The 19,708-nt window shown below is 41.7% G+C and overlaps 1 protein-coding gene across 3 annotated transcripts in view; it reads left to right on the forward strand.

The window, feature by feature from the left end:
• PPP2R2A (protein phosphatase 2 regulatory subunit Balpha) overlaps positions 1-19,708 on the forward strand; it is a 36,164-nt gene that overhangs the window by 13,859 nt on the left and 2,597 nt on the right. For all 3 annotated transcript variants that reach the window (XM_058859244.1, XM_058859242.1, XM_058859243.1), the window contains exons 3-7: positions 14,254-14,351; positions 17,246-17,411; positions 17,878-17,990; positions 18,246-18,423; positions 19,059-19,223. In XM_058859244.1, coding sequence (XP_058715227.1) covers positions 14,254-14,351; positions 17,246-17,411; positions 17,878-17,990; positions 18,246-18,423; positions 19,059-19,223 — 720 coding nt within the window. The remainder of the gene's footprint in view (positions 1-14,253; positions 14,352-17,245; positions 17,412-17,877; positions 17,991-18,245; positions 18,424-19,058; positions 19,224-19,708) is intronic.

Consider the following 19,708-nt stretch of genomic DNA (forward strand, 5'->3'; position numbering starts at 1 on the left):
ACTAGGTATTAAAAGGAACTGATAGCTGATTGAGTGACCAGAGTGAGGCAAGTAATCAGAAATTTTGGTTCTCCAGCCACTTCATAGAGCTGTGTATTTATCTCTGCTGGAAACTTCAGTTGTACTTGTGACCTTCACAGGCCCTGTGCTCCCCGGCAGGCTGCCTGAAATTCAGCTGGAGAGTGGCCCTTCCTCCTGCCCTCCCTCCCTGCCTTTCTGGTAGGCAGGAGGAATTTCTCATTTCATTTTCCTTACTTAGAAGGAGGCACTACATGCATTGTCTGAGCCACAACAGCCTCCTGCATTCTACACACCAAGATTAAAAGCTTCCAAATGTTTGGCCTGAGCTTTGCACCTGGAATAGATCCTTTGGTCAAAGAATGTGTTAGAAGAGTCTGAAACAGCAGGGTAGTTTTGAGGAGTTGTTTTTTTTTTTTATATATCTGCAACAAGAATGCACACCAAGTCACAGAGTTCTAATTTGAAAGGTATTGCCAAAGTATTATATTTTTTTCTAACAATGCTATTACTAAATTTTAACCTGCAGCGTGTGTTTTGGATTGGCTTTAGCAAAAAGAGAAAATGAAGGTATTGCAGAGCTCTGTCTGTAGCTTTCTCAGTGACAAGAAAGGCATTGCCTGAAGGCCTCTTTTCTCTACGTGCAGAACAATGGCCCAGTATGTTATTTCCAAATATATTGTTATTTGCAAACAGAACAGCAACCCCTGGCTGCACTGTGCCGTGCAGCCTATTGAAATTCTGGCTGTGATTCCAGCAGAGATTTTTCCATAAATAGCTCTGTACTACTTGGGAACACAAACAAACCCTGAAAAGATCTGAAGTAAGGTCTGCTGAGGGACTGTTTAGCCTGTTATTAGTGTGTACTTCAGGGCAGATATCGTGGTGGATGTGAGGAATTTTTCTATAGGGTTATGAGGGGACTGTCAGCAGGAATTAAAAGTAAATAATTACCAATCAAATTAGATCCAAGGACTCACAAATCGCCTGTCTTGAGCATAAAGGAAAAAAAGGGATAATAAAAACTAATAAATATAAGCATAAGCTAGTAGATTTTATTTCTGGATTTTTTTAAATAAACGCTATTAGATAATGACTAGGCATTAGGTTAGGGTTCAAGTAAATACAACTTGAAATTAAAATTATTTATTCTTTCCATGAACAGACATCCAAAATTTATACTGATTGGATGTTTAATATATGAATTGATACCTGCACTAGGAAACAGGCTGTATTTTTCAGTGCTGTGTAGGTAAACACCCACTTGAATAAGTAATACAGTAACATTTTATAGAATATTCAGTTATAGTCGGTGTAAGCTGTCTCAAGTAATTTGTATTCTTGAGAAGAAACTTAAAAACATTCTGTGAATTAGAAAAGAGGTGAATAAATACTTTTGTGTTTTGCCTGATCACAGGGCTGATTCTCTGCTGGTCCTGTTGCTCATAAACTTTTTTTTCCTCAGAAAGAAGAAATCCACTTTTAAAAGCAATCAAAGAGCACGAAAGTAATTTTGGCATTTGAGAAATCCCTGCTCAGAGTGGGGACTCTGGAGTGTCCTCAGCCCCTGGTTATCGTAGCAAATGTGTTTATCAGCTGTCAAACAGAGTAAGGATGGATCACTGAGAACAGCCCCCCAGGAGCTCGTTAGGACATTCTCTCAATGCAAATCTCTTAGCTGTACCTGCTGCTCCTCTTGGATGTTTATTAAAAGCCTTCAGCTGTGGCACTGAGCAGTCTCAAAAGGATCTCTGAGATCTTCACTGCCCAGAGCCTCGGCTGTGTCTGAAGCCACCCCTGGTGAAGGAGCCCCTGCACTGTGGATGTGGGGTGCACCCAGGGCTGGAGTGGAAATCAGTGCTGGTACGGCTCTGAGGCACTGGCTTTGTGCTGATAACTGGGGAGAACCTGGAGTCACAGAATCCTGGAGTGCTTTGGGTTGGAAGGGATCTTAAAGCTCATCCAGTGCCACCCCTGCCATGGGCAGGGACACTTCCCACTGTCCCAGGCTGCTCCAAGCCCTGTTCAACCTTGCCTTGGACATGTCCAGGACTGGAGCAGCCACAGCTTCTCTGGGAATTCCATCCCAGCCCCTCACCACCCTCACAGGGAGGAATTTCTTCCCAATATCCCATCTTGACCTCCTCTCTTTCAGTTTGAACCCATTCCTTCTTGTCCTGTCCCTCCAGGCCCTTGGATATAGTCCCTCTCCATCTTTCTTGGTGGGAAGAACAGTTCAACTGCTGGCACCCTTTTCTTTTTGAAGGCCTAGGTGGTATTTCTGAGCTTGTTCACATTTTTCTTATTTCATGAACACTTTTTCATTCATTGTAGAACACATTGAGAGCAGCTCCCTAAGAAACTGGAAGTATAAATCAAGCAGCTCTGCACTCCAGCAAAGCACTTCTGCTACCAAGGGGTAATTAGCTTGGGTTTGCAAAACAGATACATTGCCAACATACTTATCAGAGAGACAAGAAATAAAGCTTCAATAAGACTCAGTCAAATACTTTTAATGCATTTTGGGGAATCCTTATACTCTGTATAACTTGCATTTCGAAGCATGTCTTAGGAGAATTATGGAGCACTTGTATGAGCATTATGGATAAACCCTGAGGAGCCTCGAGAGAATGAACTGTGACTTAGCTCTGTGCATACAGGTTTGCCAGGGAGTGGTGGCTTGAGATGGATTTGGGGTCTCCTCAATCTTTATAGATTCCTAGGGTGTGCTTTATCTTCAGGTCAGCAGGGATGTTTTCTACAGTTCACAAATGTCAGAAATAGACATTTAATTTGGTTGTTTCAGCATGAAGTTTATTCTGGAAAATCAGTAAACATGAATTTTTGTCTTCAGCAGTGCTAAAATTGAGTTGTTACCCTCTTGAAAATTAGATAGGCAGTTTTGCTGCAGCTTTATTAATGATAGGTTGTAAGTTAAAACTCTGCAGGCAGAAAAGATGGAACAAGTAATATACCAGAGTATTAAAACCAGGCAAATGCTGTGTTAGAGGAGAAATAATCAAATCTGTTATTTATAAGGGTTTTTTTGGTCTCAATTCTCCTCCTATTGCTCAACAGGTTCCAGTTTTGTGAGTGATAGTGACAGAATGTTCAGGCACCTGAGGGGATCTCAGATGAAGCAATTGTGGGCATGAAGTTGGTTCCTGCTGGAGTTAATTTTGTTCCCCTATAATTAGATATGTATGATCTGTATGCAGCTCTACAAAGGACAGAAATGATGAGTAACTCTCAAACTAAATTCTACACAATACAAATATAACTAAACCATTCTGTCATCTTTGTCTCAGAAATCAGTGTAGGTTCTGGTGGCTGAAAGTGTTTCTGAAGGAACTAGAGCTGGTATGGATTGTGTGTAACACTTAGTGCAGCTCCTTGGTTTAAAGGGATAATGCCTGGTTGAAAGGGAAAATTCCAAGGAAAGGAAGCTCTTTCTTGTGTAATTTAGCCAAATTATCTCTATGTTGCAGTAATAACTGATGTTTTATCTGTTTTCAAAACTGTGGAAGCAGAGTACCCTGACACTGCCAGTCCCCCTTCAAACAAACTATAGAGTTCATATGGTTACCTTTTAGCAAATATTTCACTTGAGGATAGAAGAAAATTGCTTTTAGGTAGAGTTTTATTACTGCAGCACAAAAGAATACGTCTGCCCATTTTTTTCAGTGCACTTAAGGAAGGTTTGGTTCTGCGACTCTTGTGGGCTGTTAAAAACTTTGTTTATTCCCAGAATTCTGTGGCACTTGATGGAAGCTTGAGGTTCTGGGCTGCTTTGCATCAGAGCAGGGACACAACTTCTCCAGGTTGAGTGTAGCTGACGTGGCCTGTGATGGCAGCAGGCATAAGCAAAGCTAGGCCAGGTACCTGGGATGTCAGATGGATTTTTATGGCAGATGATGTTTGGAAACAACATGAATTAAGAATTATGATGCACGTCTGGTTTTAACACAAATGTTGCTTAGGTAGGAGATTTGATATGTTTTGTGTGCCTGTTATTTTTTTTCCAATTTCCCATTAAACTCATCCTTTCTCAAGGAATGCTGGGGGTGCATAGCCTCTGATTGTGGTGTTATCCAACCTCTGGATAACTACTGTTCCCAGGCTTTTTTTGGTAATCCTAGACTGAGCGAAGAGGAGTTTTCACTGTAATTGAAAGGGGATTGATGCAACACTGAGTGTGACACATCCTCAGTAGGAGGGCCACTCTTCTTTTCCTCTTCCCTGCCTGAAAATAGATTCAAGCTTCAGGAGCTGGAAGCTCTCAACAGCTGAATTTTGTGATGTTAGGAAACTGAACCCCACAGTAGCTTTTCCATCAAACAGGTGCCTGGCATTTAAAAATGCTGAAACACTGGATTTACTGTTGATTACTTTTTTGTTTAAAAGCAGAACAATTCTGCTTGGAAGCAGGAAAGATTGAGCCCTTTTAAAAAGAAAATAAATTATTATTCTGCAATATTACAGTAGCTGCAAAGAAAGACTCAAGGAGTGACCTTCAACTGCTTATTCCTGGTCCTGGATAAATGTTGTAGTTCCACAAACTGTGAGACACCCTCCATTCTGAGGTGACTTCAGCTGGGCACCAGGAATGGGGCTGGATTTCTGCCACTCAGACCTCTCCTGTTTATGATATTAATAAACTGGTGTCAAATGTCCTGGGAACGGTTGATGCAGGTTGAAAGACCTTTGTTTCAACCAACAATAGACCTGAATTAGTATGAATAGGAAAAGCAAATAGGCACTTCCTGTCATATTTGAAGGAATATTTGAGTTTGGGAAGCGTGTTTTTAAGAGATGTGAACTAAATGCTCATCCCTTGCTCTTTGTCCCCAGGAAAATGTTCCCTGTGTATGTGTGTCTCTTACCTTCCTAAATATGTTTGCAATGCTACTAATGTAAGGTGGAATTCCCTGTTTGAGTACATTATTTAGGATATTCTTTGGGAGAAAAACTCTGCACCTGGGTAATGAAGATTTAAAAGGGGGAATTGACTTAGTTGTTGCTTTCCTAATCACATTTATTCCTCAAATGACAACTTGGAGGCCTCTTGGAAAGACTAGAAACTATAAGGATACAGTGAAATAATGGAGTGTTGCCTCAGCTCATCTTGAGGTTGAGCTGCCTTTCACAGAGTGCAGTAACTGCTGTTTGTGGTTTCCAGGCAGAGGATGCCTCCAGGGAATTCTTGTCAGGTATTAAATAATCCCTTATTATTGAGTTTGGAGTATTTTCAGGCTGATGTAGCTCGTGTTGAGTTGAAAAATGGCTCTGTCTTGAGCTGGGAAGGTCCCCACTTTGCAGTAGTTCACACAGAGTTCCTGGGACAGCAGCAGTCTCCAGAGTTGTGGAGCTCTGGCAGAAGCCTCACACACCCAGCCCCTCAATTCCAGGGTGGCAAGGGCTATGGGGTAGATGGCCTTGGGTGTATGTGTAAAACACACCTCAGAGGTGAAGGCAGCTCCCAAAGAACCTGGCAACTGCAGCGAGGGCCACAACTCCTGTTTTGCTGATTTCAGGGTGTGATGTTTTCCACATCAACCACTGCTGGAGCCAGGTTAACCTTTACCTGTTAAATATTCAGTGCCTGGGTGTGGGCGGCCCAGGCAGCAGGAGTTTTTTGGGTGTTTATTTGTCTGGTCTGTTTTAAATGTATTTTCCCGCTTATCTGCATGTCGTCAGACTGCTTGTGCCTTCCTCAGTTCTCCCAACTAGATCATGTCCTTCTAGGGGCAAGACAAATACTGGGAACTCCAGTTTGCAGCACTTTTTGTACTAGATTCATTCAGTTGATAGTCTTTTGCTTGGTGGAAGGAGGGAATTTGCCTCTTGATCTCCTGTGCATGTGTTCTGAAGGTAACTGCAGTCATGTCTTAAAGTCTAAAAATAGAAAGTAATTAATCAGTGTGATGGGGGTTAATGGTTTCTATCCAGAAACCAAACAGCTTTGCATTTGTTTGTATAGCCAGAACATTCTTCTGTCTGCTGTTGTTGAGTTTAACAGGAGAGAATTTTTCACAGTAATTTTTTAAACACTTACTAATAAAAACTTACTTGGGGTTAAAAACCCCAAAACTATTTAATTCTCTCATCAGATGAAATGGTTTCAAGGGGCCAGTTCAGGACTGTTTTCTGCTAACAAATCCTAACCCCATAGGTTTGCTTTCTTCTGTAGGTTTGCAGTGAAGTTGGCATGCAAGGAGTTACAGAGTGCAGTGCCAGGCTTGGTGAGCAGAAATAAAGCTTACAGCCCAGTGGTTACAGTGGTCATGGTACAGGTATTGCACAGCAGATCACAGTTTTAAATCAATTTAAAGTGTAAAAGTTCCTTCCCTAAGCTCATAGTATTATTTTTCAGTGTGAATGCTTTCTTTTCACTAAGATAAAATTTCAGAGCAATTTTATGTCATTTTCAGTGGTGGGAAGCAGGGACACATCAGTATCTGACACATCTGTTTTCAGAGTGCTTTGACTTGCTGCCGTTTGTCATCTCTGTTTTTCCCTGCCACCACAGGTGTCTTGGAGTCCTGTGTACTGGAGACTTGAGTTTCCTACTATAGATGGAGACAGGAAGGCAGTGGTCTGCACTTTAAATCAGTTTTCTTTCTGTTCTAGCAAAGCCAGATTCTGGCCTTGTTTTAGACGGAAGCTCGTGGAGGCTGCACACAGAAATGCAGTTAAGTGGCATTTTGAGTGTGGGCTCCATGGCCTTTGCAAATCCAGCTGTGCTAGCTGGAGATGTGGCTGCTCCTGAGTGCGTTCATTTGCTTTTCCCCACAGCAAATTCACTCATCTGATGCCTTCAGCTCAGTCTCAGCGATCTCTGTTAGCTTAGCAAAATACAAATTGTTGAACAGAAATGAAATGTGTTGCCATTGTTCACAGAAGTTGGAGATGGTGGCAGTGTCTGTTGAAGATGATTATAAGATTTCTCTGTAGTGATTTCTGCTCCTTCTGAGCGTTGCTGGGTTTACACAATTCTTTGTTGGTCTCTTGCCTTGGTCCAGAAATGGACTGTGGGGAATAATAATGGTGAATTTGGTGGGGGAAACTTGCCCTGAGTGGAGATGTTGAAGCAGTTGCCCAAGTGAGGCACAGGAGTTGTTTGCCAAATACAAGAGTGAAAACATTCAGTGTGCTGCTGCCTCTCCAACATGGATTGTGATGTTGATTGTGCTTTCTATGAATTCTGGTTAAATGAGGATGTTACTTTGATGCCAGAGTTAACTTGAGATTACATTAAGATTTCTGGATGCATAAGAAAGAAGCTGCTGTTCCAGATGAGAGATTAGCAGATGGTGACTCTCTTCTCTGCTTTACTATTATCTTGTAAAACACTTAATCTACATATTTGTTCCTATCCCAACTGGTAGAAGCTTTTGAGTCACTTCTGTGGTAATCCTGTTCTCTGCAGTTCGAATGCCATCCTCTCACTCTGGCTTTGCAGGGAGGAGCAGCTTCTGGTGCATGGGACAGATGGATTTGGAGTTGTTCTGCTCTCAGCATTGAGCCCGGTAAAGCTGGTTAGGAGCATTACTGGCCTTACATAAAAGTAATGGCAACAAGATTAGGGCTGGTGCTGCTGTTCCTGCTAAGAATTCTAAATTCCTTCCTAAATTCCATCCTGGGAGAGATGGAAGTTTGTTGTGTTTTCTAGGAAGCCATGAGGCTTAACAAAAGTTATTTGCATGAATTTGCGAAACCACCAAAATAACATTGTTTTGTTCTTGAGTATTGAGTTGCATTACCTCTAGAATATCTAAGTGTTACAAACGCAGCTGTAAATTCTGTGCCATCCTAATACATGGAAATCCTATGGAGTCTTGGAGTACTGGTTCTTTCCCTTGCCTCCATTTCCTCCTCCCATTAAAAAAAGTGACTTCATTCCAGCTCCTGCTTCTGAAGGCTGGTGATAACAGAGTGTTCTTGCTGTCATTGCTGGTACATGGATTTGACAGCACAAAGAGTGATCTCAGGAGGATGTGGCACACTCTGAGCTGTGCTCTGCAATGCAAGAGTAGAGCCCTGCTTACCTGGGAGCCCACAGTGAGATGGGCAGGTATGGGGCATGCTAATGTGACTAAAAAGTAACAGGAAAAGCTTAAACAAGTGGTATCAAACTTTTATTTTAGGGAGCTAAATAAAAAGCTAATTAAATGTATAGTAGTAATAATAATGAGTAAATCACTCTGGCTTTCTAATCTAAAGTTGAGCTCATTGTTGAACTAGAACTTCCCTAGTGTGTCTTTTCTCAAAGGTTGGCAAAGTTGGAGAAGGAAAGGGAGAAGAAAGGGTGAATAAAAGAAAATAAATGAGAATATAGAGGAATCCAGGAAATTGGAGCGAAGTCATGGTAGTTTAGGCCTGGTTGACAAGGCTTATATTTGATTATTTTACTTAGGTGAGTAATTTATGCTGTGAAATGTACTCCCTGTTTGGCCACTGGTATCTTGTGTATGCTCCACATGGGTAGGGATGTAAATAGGACTGGGAGAGTCTCAGCCTCAAAGGGCATGAAATGCTTTCAGCATCAGCAGGAAAATGACAACCTCGTCATGGTCATGTTTTTAGTTTTCAGCCTCCCAGGGCTGCTCAAGCGAGTTCACTCACTTGGAGTGAACGTGCAGGCCAGGGAACACTCTGTAAATCTTCCTGGTCTCTGTACAGCTCCCAGGTTTGCAGAAGCCAGCAAACCCAGCCTAATTACTGTCTGCTGGAGCTGCACCCTGGGCTCCCGTGTGTTTGTGTCTGCCCCAGCAGGGCCAACAGCCCTGAGAAGTGAGCTGGCCATCAGACAAATTCCCTTCCCTGGGAAGGAGGGCAGCTTTGTGTGCTGCAAAATTCCAGAGCTGGTACTTGGGAGAGAACAAGGAACCAGCTGGCTCTGGCTGAGATGCACGGCACAGAGGGAGGGTTTTTGCCACAAGGGCAATAACCCCTTTCTGGCTTCTCTATTTCTACGTGCATTTCTTCCTGTCCCCATATTTGAAGGAATTAATATATTTTTAATGCCCTCTCTAGTAGAGAAGAGATCTATTTAAAGGACTTCTGGAACGAATCTCAAGCAGTAAATTGAACAGTGGAATGCCTTCTCCCAGCTGCCTTTGGATTTGTTGCCTAGTCACTTCAGGGAGATGGAATGAATGCAGGGAATCACTCCTGCAAGTGAATAAAGAAAGAGGGAAATGAAGTCAATAGTAAAACTGGTCATGGTAACTTTAGAGCATACAATTCTTGTGTTCCCTTCCCCCTCTCCACAGACATAAATTAGGGATGAGGCTGGAATGCAGAGGGTGTTTTCTTTTATACCACCAGCACTAAACAGTGCGTGGCATTTTGCTCTTTTCCTGGGGTGTGAAGTTGTGGTACCCTGTGTTGGGAGCTCTCTGCACACAGATGTGTGGTCACCCTGCCTTAATCTTGTTTAAACAGCCTTCCTGTTCACTTTGGGATTAACACCTCACTACGTACAGAGATAAATACACGATATATCAGGACTCTGGATAAAGTAGTAAATCCAAATCACAAACAATGGGGTGTTGGTGGGATGACTCAGTGCATTGTGGAGCTGCTTAAAATATTTGAAGCCTTGGAAGAGCTTTTGTTTTCTCTCCAGTGTCTTTCATTGTTTGTTTGGGTTTTGTTTCCCAATGATGAAGTACGTAACTCCAAAACAAAACCATTATTGCAAACAAGAAAGTCCAATCAAAAGCCACAAATTTTTGTCGTTAGCTGGGACTTGAGCTGGAGTTTCTGGAAGTTGCATCTGTTCAGTATTTGAAGCAGGGAGGTTTTGCCTCAACCTGAACTGGAAAAGACCAAACAACCCCAAGTGATTTCCAGACACTTAATGTGTCTGCAGGTTCTCCTGGACAAGATACTCTTGCTCTCTTCAGGAAGAATGGCTCAGGCATGTTCCGCAGTTGTGTATCAAATTCAAATATTTCACTGTCTTTATCTCTCATGATGTTTATCCATTCCCCTGCTGCTCTCTCGGTTTGAGGCTATTTGAGCTTCCATGGATTTTAATACCAGTCCTAAAAGTTGGTTTCTTAATGTTTTTCTTTTGAGACAGTTTCTGAAGTATCCTTGGAATGATTGATTGATGTTTAGTTTGATGAAAATAGCTTTTCCAGGCTGATAAACTGAGGAAGTGGTCTCCACGTTAGGTCACTGAATTCAGTTTTCACTCCCCAGGACAGAATTGCCAGCCTGTAAATAATCTGCTCTGCTTTATGGACAAGGTTTTTTTTTTGAGTTGCTCTTTTGGAAAATTCCAGGAACGGTGTTTTGAGCCACTGGGAAGGTTTATAAACAGTACTTTCTAAATAATTTTAAAATGCTTTTTCAAAGCTACAATTCTTTGTTCAGTCCTTAGAAGCATCAGGAGATTGCTCCACTTGTGTAAACACTCTGATTTACTTGCTCTCTGCTTAGGCAGCAGATCAACGTGATTCCAAAAACTTGCACAGAAACCTTTTGGGTCTGCTGAAATAAAGCCTCTCTTTGTTCCTGCCATGATTGACTCGCTGCTGCAGAGTAGGTGACATGTTTTGCCTACCAAGCATGTTTTCTAAGCAGAGTTTATATAAAGTTCATGGAACATTAAAATAGATAGCCTCTTCTCTACTAATAAAATCCCCTTTATTCTATTATTGGTAAGAAATTTACATACAGAATTGCTTTTCAGGTTTGCAATGGGCCTTCTGGAATGAAGTCATTGGCAGTTTTCTTTTGCTGGTTTGGATTGATGAAGCTGGTTTATTCCTTTCTTCTATAGATACTTGGATAGTAGTAAAACCTCATCACAATCCCTTCTTTAAAGTTTCAGAAAACTTGGTGCCAATGCACCCATTCTGCATTCACTGCAACATGTGGAAGGCCCCTAAAGTGTGAAAGTGATTTTTAAGTATTTGTCACTGAATTTTTCTTGTTCCAAACACTGCTTTTTACATGGGAAAAGTAATTTCAGATCTGTTGAATTCCTTTTTTCTTCTTTTTTAATTTGAACTAGTTTTCTTTCCAATGCACTGGCCCAGTGGTCTCAGAGCCCTGCCTGAAGCTTTGAAATGTGTTTTATCCTTTTCCTATTCCCTGTCAAAACACCTTGTTTTAAATTTTTTTTTGGCTCTCAGGTTCCTGTCTCCATGTCTGCCATGGAAGAATTTAGTCCTGCTTGAATCCAGTAAAGTGTCCAGATCTTGCTGGTGGTTTTGTGGGGGCACTTGAAAAGTGAAGATGTCTCACTGAAGCTTAAAAAACTAAAAGCAGGTCATGAACATAAAGATGATGTGCAGAAGGAGAGGAAAGCTTGGTCAGATTGTAGCTGCTGGATCTGGGAGAGCTGTGGGAAGCTTTGGATGGCTCCGGGAGAAGCAGAATCTGTCCTGTCTCCATGTGCTGATGGGTCAAAGCCTCTCTTGAGTTTGAGATTTTTGTCATCAGTGGCTTTGTTCGACTGTTGGGTTTTATATCTCTGAGGTGGGGATACAGCTGTGCAGCAGCTCTGTGTTTCCATTGTGTTCTGCTCAACCTGCTGCAGAATGTTTTCATTTGTAAATGGATTTCAGGTTGTATAGGTGATTCCCACCCCACCGCCCCTTTGCTTTCAGGTCACTAAATAACATCATTTGAAAGCGTTTAGCAGTCTCAGAAGCGTTTCTACAACAATAAGTGTCTGTGAAGGAATATTGAATGGAACTAAAGGACTAGTATTAGATCTGTGCAGAGAAATACTTGTAAATGATGTAATAACCTGTGAATTCTTTGTCCCCAGTCCTGCAAGAATGAGAACCTGGTTCAGTTGGTATTGCAGGTGCCCTGCAGGAATGCGGCTGTACCTTGCTGTCATGATTTTTGTCTTTGTCACAATCATGTCTTCATCTCTTGTGATTGATGCTGCCATGTAGTGTTTGAAACCCTCAGCACTGGCAATGTCACTTGGTGTGTGACACCAATGTCTGACACCTCTTGGTGTCAGAGGTGTCCTGAGATGCTTGAGGGGAGGAGAAGGCAAATCTGATCTCCAGGGTAGGGTGTGACAGCAGATAACCCTGTGGCCTAGGAGGGGTTTGGGAATCAGATAAGGGGTCAATGGTTATTTATCTCTGACACTGTGCTGGAAGAGGGCACTGAAATGCATCCTATTTCCAGCAGCCATCGATGTGGTGACAGTAGGGCACTACACATCTGCTTCTCCCTTCAGTAACACTCCTGGCACTGGCATCATTTCCCAGCAGGAGCAGCTCTGTGTTTGCAGCTTGGATTCTCCTGGAAATTAAATGCAAAAAACAAGAATGTCTGGGATCTACAAAAAAGTTGTTGTGTTTCTGCTATATATGAGATTTCTATTATAGTAAATGTAATATATAGCATCATCAGACCTAGGAAAACAGAGTTTTTTTATTCTTAATTAAAGGTTTTTCTGGCTGCTGTTGCTGCCTGTTCTAAACTTTCCCATGACTTTCACCAAATAAGTACTTTGATTAATTTATCCATCTGTTCTTAGATGGATATATGAGATTTCTAAGGCAACTTTTAATTTGCTCTTCTCTTTCCACATATATGGACACCTTGGATCTGCTGATAATTTACTGTGTTGTCTTATCAGTTTCAAGATTGTCAGAGCTTGTAGTGTTAAGTCTGTGTTTTTCACAGTAGTAATTATTCTGTGCACTTCTCACTGCTGAGAGATGTTTTTCTTCAATTAATTGATAACCTTTTAAGGTATTTTCCTGTTGGAGGAGTACAACCATGTGCTTTGCATTGCGTGGAAAAGTCAAAATTGGACTGCTTGGTTTGCACCTCCCACTTTCTGCACATTGATGAATTGTTTATCTCCATGCCCTGCTCACCTGGGAGAGGTACCTGTCAAACACCACATCTGCAGCTCAGTGCTTTGCCCCTCAAGCCATACAGATGTGAGATAAATCACTTGATCTTGGTCACAAATAGAAGAATGACTGGCTGGAGTAACTGCTGCCTTCTGGGGGGAAAATGAGCCCTGGAATGGAAGTTTTAGTGTGTGTGATGTGGGTGCTGGCTCAGTGAGGTACAGGCTGTGGTTGTGTTTCTGTCCTTAACTCCCTTTGGAGCCATTCCAGCCAGCTGCAGCAGTGGCAGCGAGGTTGGTGGGGGCATCTCTGGGGCAGTTTTTACAATACTGAACACATCTGTACAATTCAAAACACATCTGAACTCTCTGCAGATGGTGTTTGGCTCTAAGTCAAGCAGGTATTGATCTTTTTTAACTCTAAAATGTTACAAATGCAATGGAGAAAAAAGAAACCATCCCACAGAAAATACTGTTTATCTACAGCTGACTGGCATGGAAGTGAAACAGCCTCAAGACTTGTGAAACTCTCAAGTAGTTTCTCCTGCAGAAAATTAGATTTATAGAGTTGTGTTGCAGTTTAGTGTTTCAAAAATGGTTTGGCTTCTGATTCAGTTGTTTGGGAGTTCAAGGAGCATTTGAACCTTTGGAAATGTGAATGGGTGGGCTTGAGCTTAAGTTGTAATTTATCCTTTCTGATGTATGAACAGCTCAGTTTGATACTAGGGATTACTATTCTTGTCAGTTTATATTCACAATTTAATTTTAGCACTCCCTATAAAAACACTTGTGATAATGTAAACCTCCTTCATCCAGAAGAGATACTTGGGTTTTTTGGAGACTGTTGAGGTTTTTTCCTTGTTTTCTGCTGTTGTTTATTCCTTGCATTCCTTAAACACTGATGGTTTTCTTCCCTGATACCTTTTGCCTTTAGGTTATCAAATGTGTACTGAGTCCTTAAAAAAAACCAAAACAAAGGTGCTTTGAGGTCATATGGATGATGATTGTATCTAAATCATGCATTAGGAAAAATTGAGAAAATAAATGTACACAGTTTCTCTAGGAAGGTACAGTCTGTATTATCTAAAGTTGAGTCAGAGTAGGAAAATCAGTTCTAAGAAGTTTATGATATTAAACTTTTAAGAACAAAGTATTGCACAACACCAGGCTTGTAGTGCTGGCATGGTGATCTATTAATGCTTCTCAAATGTACAGCTTAAAAATTACTGTTATTTTTTGGAAGGAACTTCTACTTGCATTTCATAGATGTCCTTTAACTAAAGCATGATTTTTTTAATGGTTTGAGTTTTTTTCTTAAATTGTTGCTTTCTTGGCTACTTGGTATTTAGAATGATTAATCTGTGGGGTTTATTTTTGTTGTTCTGCAGCGGATATAATTTCTACAGTAGAATTTAACCATTCTGGAGAGTTGTTAGCAACAGGAGACAAGGGAGGGAGAGTTGTCATCTTTCAACAGGAGCAGGAGGTGAGTGCTGTCTAACAACACTGTATTTCTTGTTCTTTCTATTCCTTTTTTAAAGGGAAGGAGTATGTTTTTATAAAATCCTTTACACAAAGTGCATGCCTGTGTGATAAGTGATTAAAATACTGAAATTTAATGAGAACCTTGTGGCACTGATAGAAATTATTTTAAACACTCTTTGGCTGTGGTCTCAAGAATGTTGAAAGTGAAAACCAAAAGGGGGTAAGACACAAAAGACCCTTGAGGGAGCTGAAGTTGGTTCTTTTACAATGACTCTTCCTGCCTGTGACAATGATTTCAGATTTTACTGTAGCTGGGGATATTAAAAGTTGCCCTTAAGCAGGTGTGTGACTGACATCAGATGTCCTTTTCCACGCTGGTCTCAATCAGGTAAAACCACAGAATCCTTGTAGCAGGGGTATCTTTTCTCCTTTTGTCCTTGTTTTTTGGTCTTTAGACGCTGCCCCCATGTCAGTGGGCAGCTGAGCTGCAGTGCCTGATTTTAACTGAGCTGTAGTTGGAATGTATTTCACGGAGAGGGGATTTCAGGGAGAAATAAGAGATGTCACTGTTAGTTTTTGTTTAGTCTTTACTTCAATTTCCATTTTAAAACGCCCAAAGCTTGGAAATTCCGGTGCCCAGAGCAGGGGGCTGGTCCGTGGGCGAGGCACTGTCCCTGTGCCAGCAGCTCCCCTCGGTCAGTGGGGACATCTAGTGGGGCTGCCTGGCACCAGCTCTTGACGTATTTTGTGGCTTTTTATTGTTTTCTTTTTATTTCTTTAGTACTTTTAATTCTTGGGTTGTAGCTTGATGCTTTTAAGAATCCTCTTGCGTAGCTTAAATTTGCAGCAGTTCCTTGCCTGCTCTTAGGTGAGCTGTGTTTAAATGACTCCTTGGTTTCTGGAGCATAATCCAAGCTCACATCCTTAGGAGCTGGGATCCAGGGGTAGGAAGAACCACCTGGGCTGTCAGATTAAATTCCACAGAATTGTTTTTGGCATTTTTTTGGCTTCTCTGTGTTTAGGGAATGATTTGCATTTAGGGATTTGATTCCCTGATGCACTGGTAGTTGGTTGTTCTAACAAACAACTGTCTAGAGCAGGTTTTATATGTGAAAGTGTATAAAATAGAAGTGTTTTATTAGGAATTCTGGGCCTCCTTCTGCTACCCTGCACTGGAGAGCTTTGCAGACCACGCCTGCAGGAAGAGAAACACTGACAAGGGCTGTGTGAAGAGCTGTGCAAACCTGCGTGGCTTCACCCACTGCCAAACTGCTGCCACCTCCGGGCTGGAATGTGGCAGCCAGTGACATCAGCTCAGTGCCAGGCAGGAAGTGAATGCTGCATCTCCCAGAAACCGAGGAGGAATTTGCGTAGGCCCAGTGCAATTACCTAAATTGGAATTTAACATCAGGCACTTGGGCCAACACCTCTCCTTGTCTGGATTTTTTTTTTTCCTTTGAGCACCATGAGACTCAAGAGTTTAAATTTTGATTTTATTCCCAGGATGGATTTCATGTATTACTGGGTTTATGTATTATTCTGGTGCTGTAAAGTTTTACTAGAATACACACGTTGGGTATTTAAGCCTCAGTCTGGTAAGTCTGAAATTGAAGGAAAGTTCTCTGGATTTCCTGAGGTGTTTCCTACAGCACAATAGATTTCCTTTCCAAGCTTTTCCATGCAGCGACCCAGCTTCACTTGTTAGTTCTGACTGAGGCTTAAAGCAAAGTCCCTTCCATCCTCCAGGGTGGGAAAAGCAGTGTAAGGGACAGGTGGGCTACAGAATTCTGGGGCCAAATGGGATTTCTAAGCATTTTGTCCCCTTATCCCTTCCCTGCCCCCAGCTTATTTTAAAGTGTAAGAATTCCTGCCAGATCTCGGTGTATGAAGCACAAGAAAATGATGCAAGGAATGTGACAAATGTGGGCCAGCAAGGGTTGTATCAGATGTGTTTTGGTGAGGTACTGAGGGATGAAATGAGCCCATGGACATGAGACACCAGGGAAGGAAGGAGCAAAGTCCCCAGCCAGGAACATCACAGCAAAGGCATCTGATGGTGCAATCTCTGGAGTGGGTGGGACAGGAATAAATCACAAAATTCAGCTTGAAACCACTTCAGGTAAATGTGGGGAGCACTACACCAGAAATGGATCCAGTTTTCTGTACTCAGTGGATGAAATTCAAGGTTCAGCCCATTCAGTGCAGTATTTTGGTGCCTAAGACACAGCTTTCAGAAAGAGGAATTGTGCAAGCTTTTCAGTTTTGCAAACGTTTCCACCTGGACAGGTAATTGCAGGGGTGACTCTAATGCCAGAGCTGTATTCAGCAGAGGTGATGAGCTTTTTGCCCTTCTGGAATGATGAAGAAAAAGCTGCTTAAGCAGTTCAGAAGCTCTCATGGGACTTGGAGATTATAAACCAGAATAGTGGAGCTGCTGGTATAAATTTAGAGGTGCCATGTGGGATTTCCATAGTGTGCCTGAAAAGCTGAATGTACTTACAGAGTAGATTTGCTATTTGTGTGTGTATTGCAGAGAAAGGAATATTCCCTTTGAACAGCAAAGGTGGAAAAATTAAAGATGAAACAAGTTGTGGTTTGGGGTTTTTTTTTAATAAAATATTTAGGCAAAATGTTAGTTTGTTCAGTTGCTCAGCATTAACGTGAAAACTTGTTGGAGATGTTATTCACGTTCTGAGGGGAGTTTCTGGGAACTTAACTGCTGCATAAACTGTCTCTTCTCTGATGTTTTCTTAGCCAAAATAGTAGAAACTTTAATAAATTTCTTGTAGTAGAGATGATGCTCATCTCATTTGGTTCACAGGCTCATGAAAATCAAGCAGGTTGTACCCCAATGTCCATTGTATACAAATATTGATCATACAATTCTCTTTTCAGAACAAAACCCAATCTCACAGTAGGGGAGAATACAATGTTTACAGTACCTTTCAAAGCCATGAACCAGAGTTTGACTACTTGAAAAGTTTAGAAATTGAAGAGAAGATCAACAAAATTAGGTGGTTACCCCAGAAAAATGCTGCTCAGTTTTTATTGTCTACAAATGGTAAGTTTATTTTGCACCGTAACATGTTATTATGTAGGTTTGCTATTAGGATTTGGTCTAACCCTCTCCAAAAGGCTGGAATCAAGCAGGGTTTAACTGCAAGGGTCTGAGGATGTGGTTCTGGTGACTTCCCTGAGCACAGGTGTCCCCAGCACAGGGTGGCGTATTTGGGGTTTAGTTGCTTTATAGCCCAGAGACCTTCATGTGTATGTGAGTCCCTGTGTCAGAGCTTACATTAATCATTCATAGCAATCCCTGTCCTAACTGAAACTTGCTCTAACTCTTATAAAAAGAACAAACTGTGGAGGAGGTTTTTTAATGCTTTTTATCTTGTCTTGTTTTCCCCAAGCAGCATTTTTGTCTTTTTTGGTGCATGTGGGCGGCCTTGTCTTGTTTGAAGGCATCAGCAGTGATGACTGGTGTCTCTCCACAGCTCTCATTTTAAACTGTGCCTGTTTCATTGCAGATAAAACAATAAAGTTATGGAAAATCAGTGAAAGGGACAAAAGACCCGAGGGTTATAATTTAAAGGAGGAGGATGGACGGTATAGGGATCCTACTACAGTTACAACACTACGGGTGAGTAGCTCACAAGCAGCTTATTTCTCCTCTCCCAGCCCATGGCTCTGGGAGGAGCTGCCCCATCACATCCTTAACTTCATCTTTCCTGTGATGCCACTCGGCAGAAATACTGATTTTTGAGATAAATACTGAGTTTAGAGATAAGTACTGACTTTTGAGATACTCCATCCAGCGTGGCACATCGAAGAGCTGTGCTGAGCAGTGCTGGTGCCGGCTCTGGCTCTCACTCTCGTCCTGCTCTGTGTGTTGCAGGTGCCAGTGTTCAGGCCTATGGACCTCATGGTGGAAGCCAGCCCACGGAGGATATTTGCCAATGCCCACACGTATCACATCAACTCCATCTCCATCAATAGTGACTATGAAACGTACCTGTCAGCAGATGACCTGCGGATCAACCTGTGGCACCTAGAAATCACAGACAGAAGTTTTAGTATCCTTTTGCCATTGTTCTGTGGGATGGGAACAGGAAAACTGCTGGATTTTATTTCCTTTCATCAGATGTGTTTAGTATATATACAGAGAATTCATCTCCATTAATACTGGGTATTTCTCCCTGTGATTGTAAGGGCTTTTACTTCTGGAGAAGGAATGGTTTGGTTTGGAAGGGGCATTAAAGCTTATCCAGGTCGGCAGAACCCCTTCCTCTATCCCAGGTTGCTCCAACCTGACCTTGGACATTTCCAGGGATGGAGAAGCCACAGCTGTGTATAGTTTTTAATACAAAACAGCATTTTATAATGTAGCAGTATAATTAGAATTTAAGCACGATAAAGTTCAATATGAAAAACTTGGGAGATAATTTGTAGTATAGAGTTAATTACTGCTGGAGTGGAGCAAAACTGAAGCAGGTTTTTGCTGCTGTAAGAATTATCTTGAAACTGATACAGAATGTGATGTTACCACCTTGCTTTATAGACAAATTGTGTGGCTTGCTTTTTACTCTTGCCTGGGTTGTGCCTGGGTCTCACAAGCCTGAAGCAGCATTTCTGCAAGCATCTAAAACTGAAAAATACCTTGGGAAAAAAACCATTTCACTGGAGGCAATTCCATAACGAGCCGCTGCAGATATTGTAGATATCAAGCCTGCCAACATGGAGGAGCTGACAGAGGTGATCACAGCTGCAGAGTTCCACCCCAACAGCTGCAGCACGTTTGTCTACAGCAGCAGTAAAGGCACCATTCGCCTGTGTGACATGAGGGCATCAGCCCTCTGTGACAGACATTCAAAGTGTGAGTGCTGCAGTTCAGTGTCTCCCTGCGCCAGAGGACATTTGCTGTTAGACAATTCAGTGTTTGAGATAATCTTGGTGCATTTGTGTAGGATTCCTGTAGTGTATTGCACAGATCTAAAGCCTGAAATCTAAATAAATCCTAAAATTATATTTATGTTTTTCTGGAGTGAAGATAGTGAATAAAATGAGTAGCAGCTTCTGCTTAGACACCAGGAATGGCTTTTTGCAGACTTCAGGTGGTTAAAAGCCATTTGGTCTGTACTTGATGCTGGAAATCTAGAATGTGTGAATTAAGACTTGACATATTAGAAAATAATTCGTATTTTGTAAGAAGCTGACCTTGGCTTGCTCCAACAATAACAGAATATGGCAACTGTATTACAAATGTTTCTCCTTGGAAGTTATTTTATAAAACACAGAGTAACACAAGATGGAAAGCTTATTGAAACAATGTTAAAGTAATTCAGGTGTATTTTGTATCAA

This window comes from Poecile atricapillus, chromosome 29 (genome assembly GCF_030490865.1).
Source record: "Poecile atricapillus isolate bPoeAtr1 chromosome 29, bPoeAtr1.hap1, whole genome shotgun sequence".
In the NCBI taxonomy this organism is placed as follows: Eukaryota; Metazoa; Chordata; class Aves; order Passeriformes; family Paridae; genus Poecile; species Poecile atricapillus.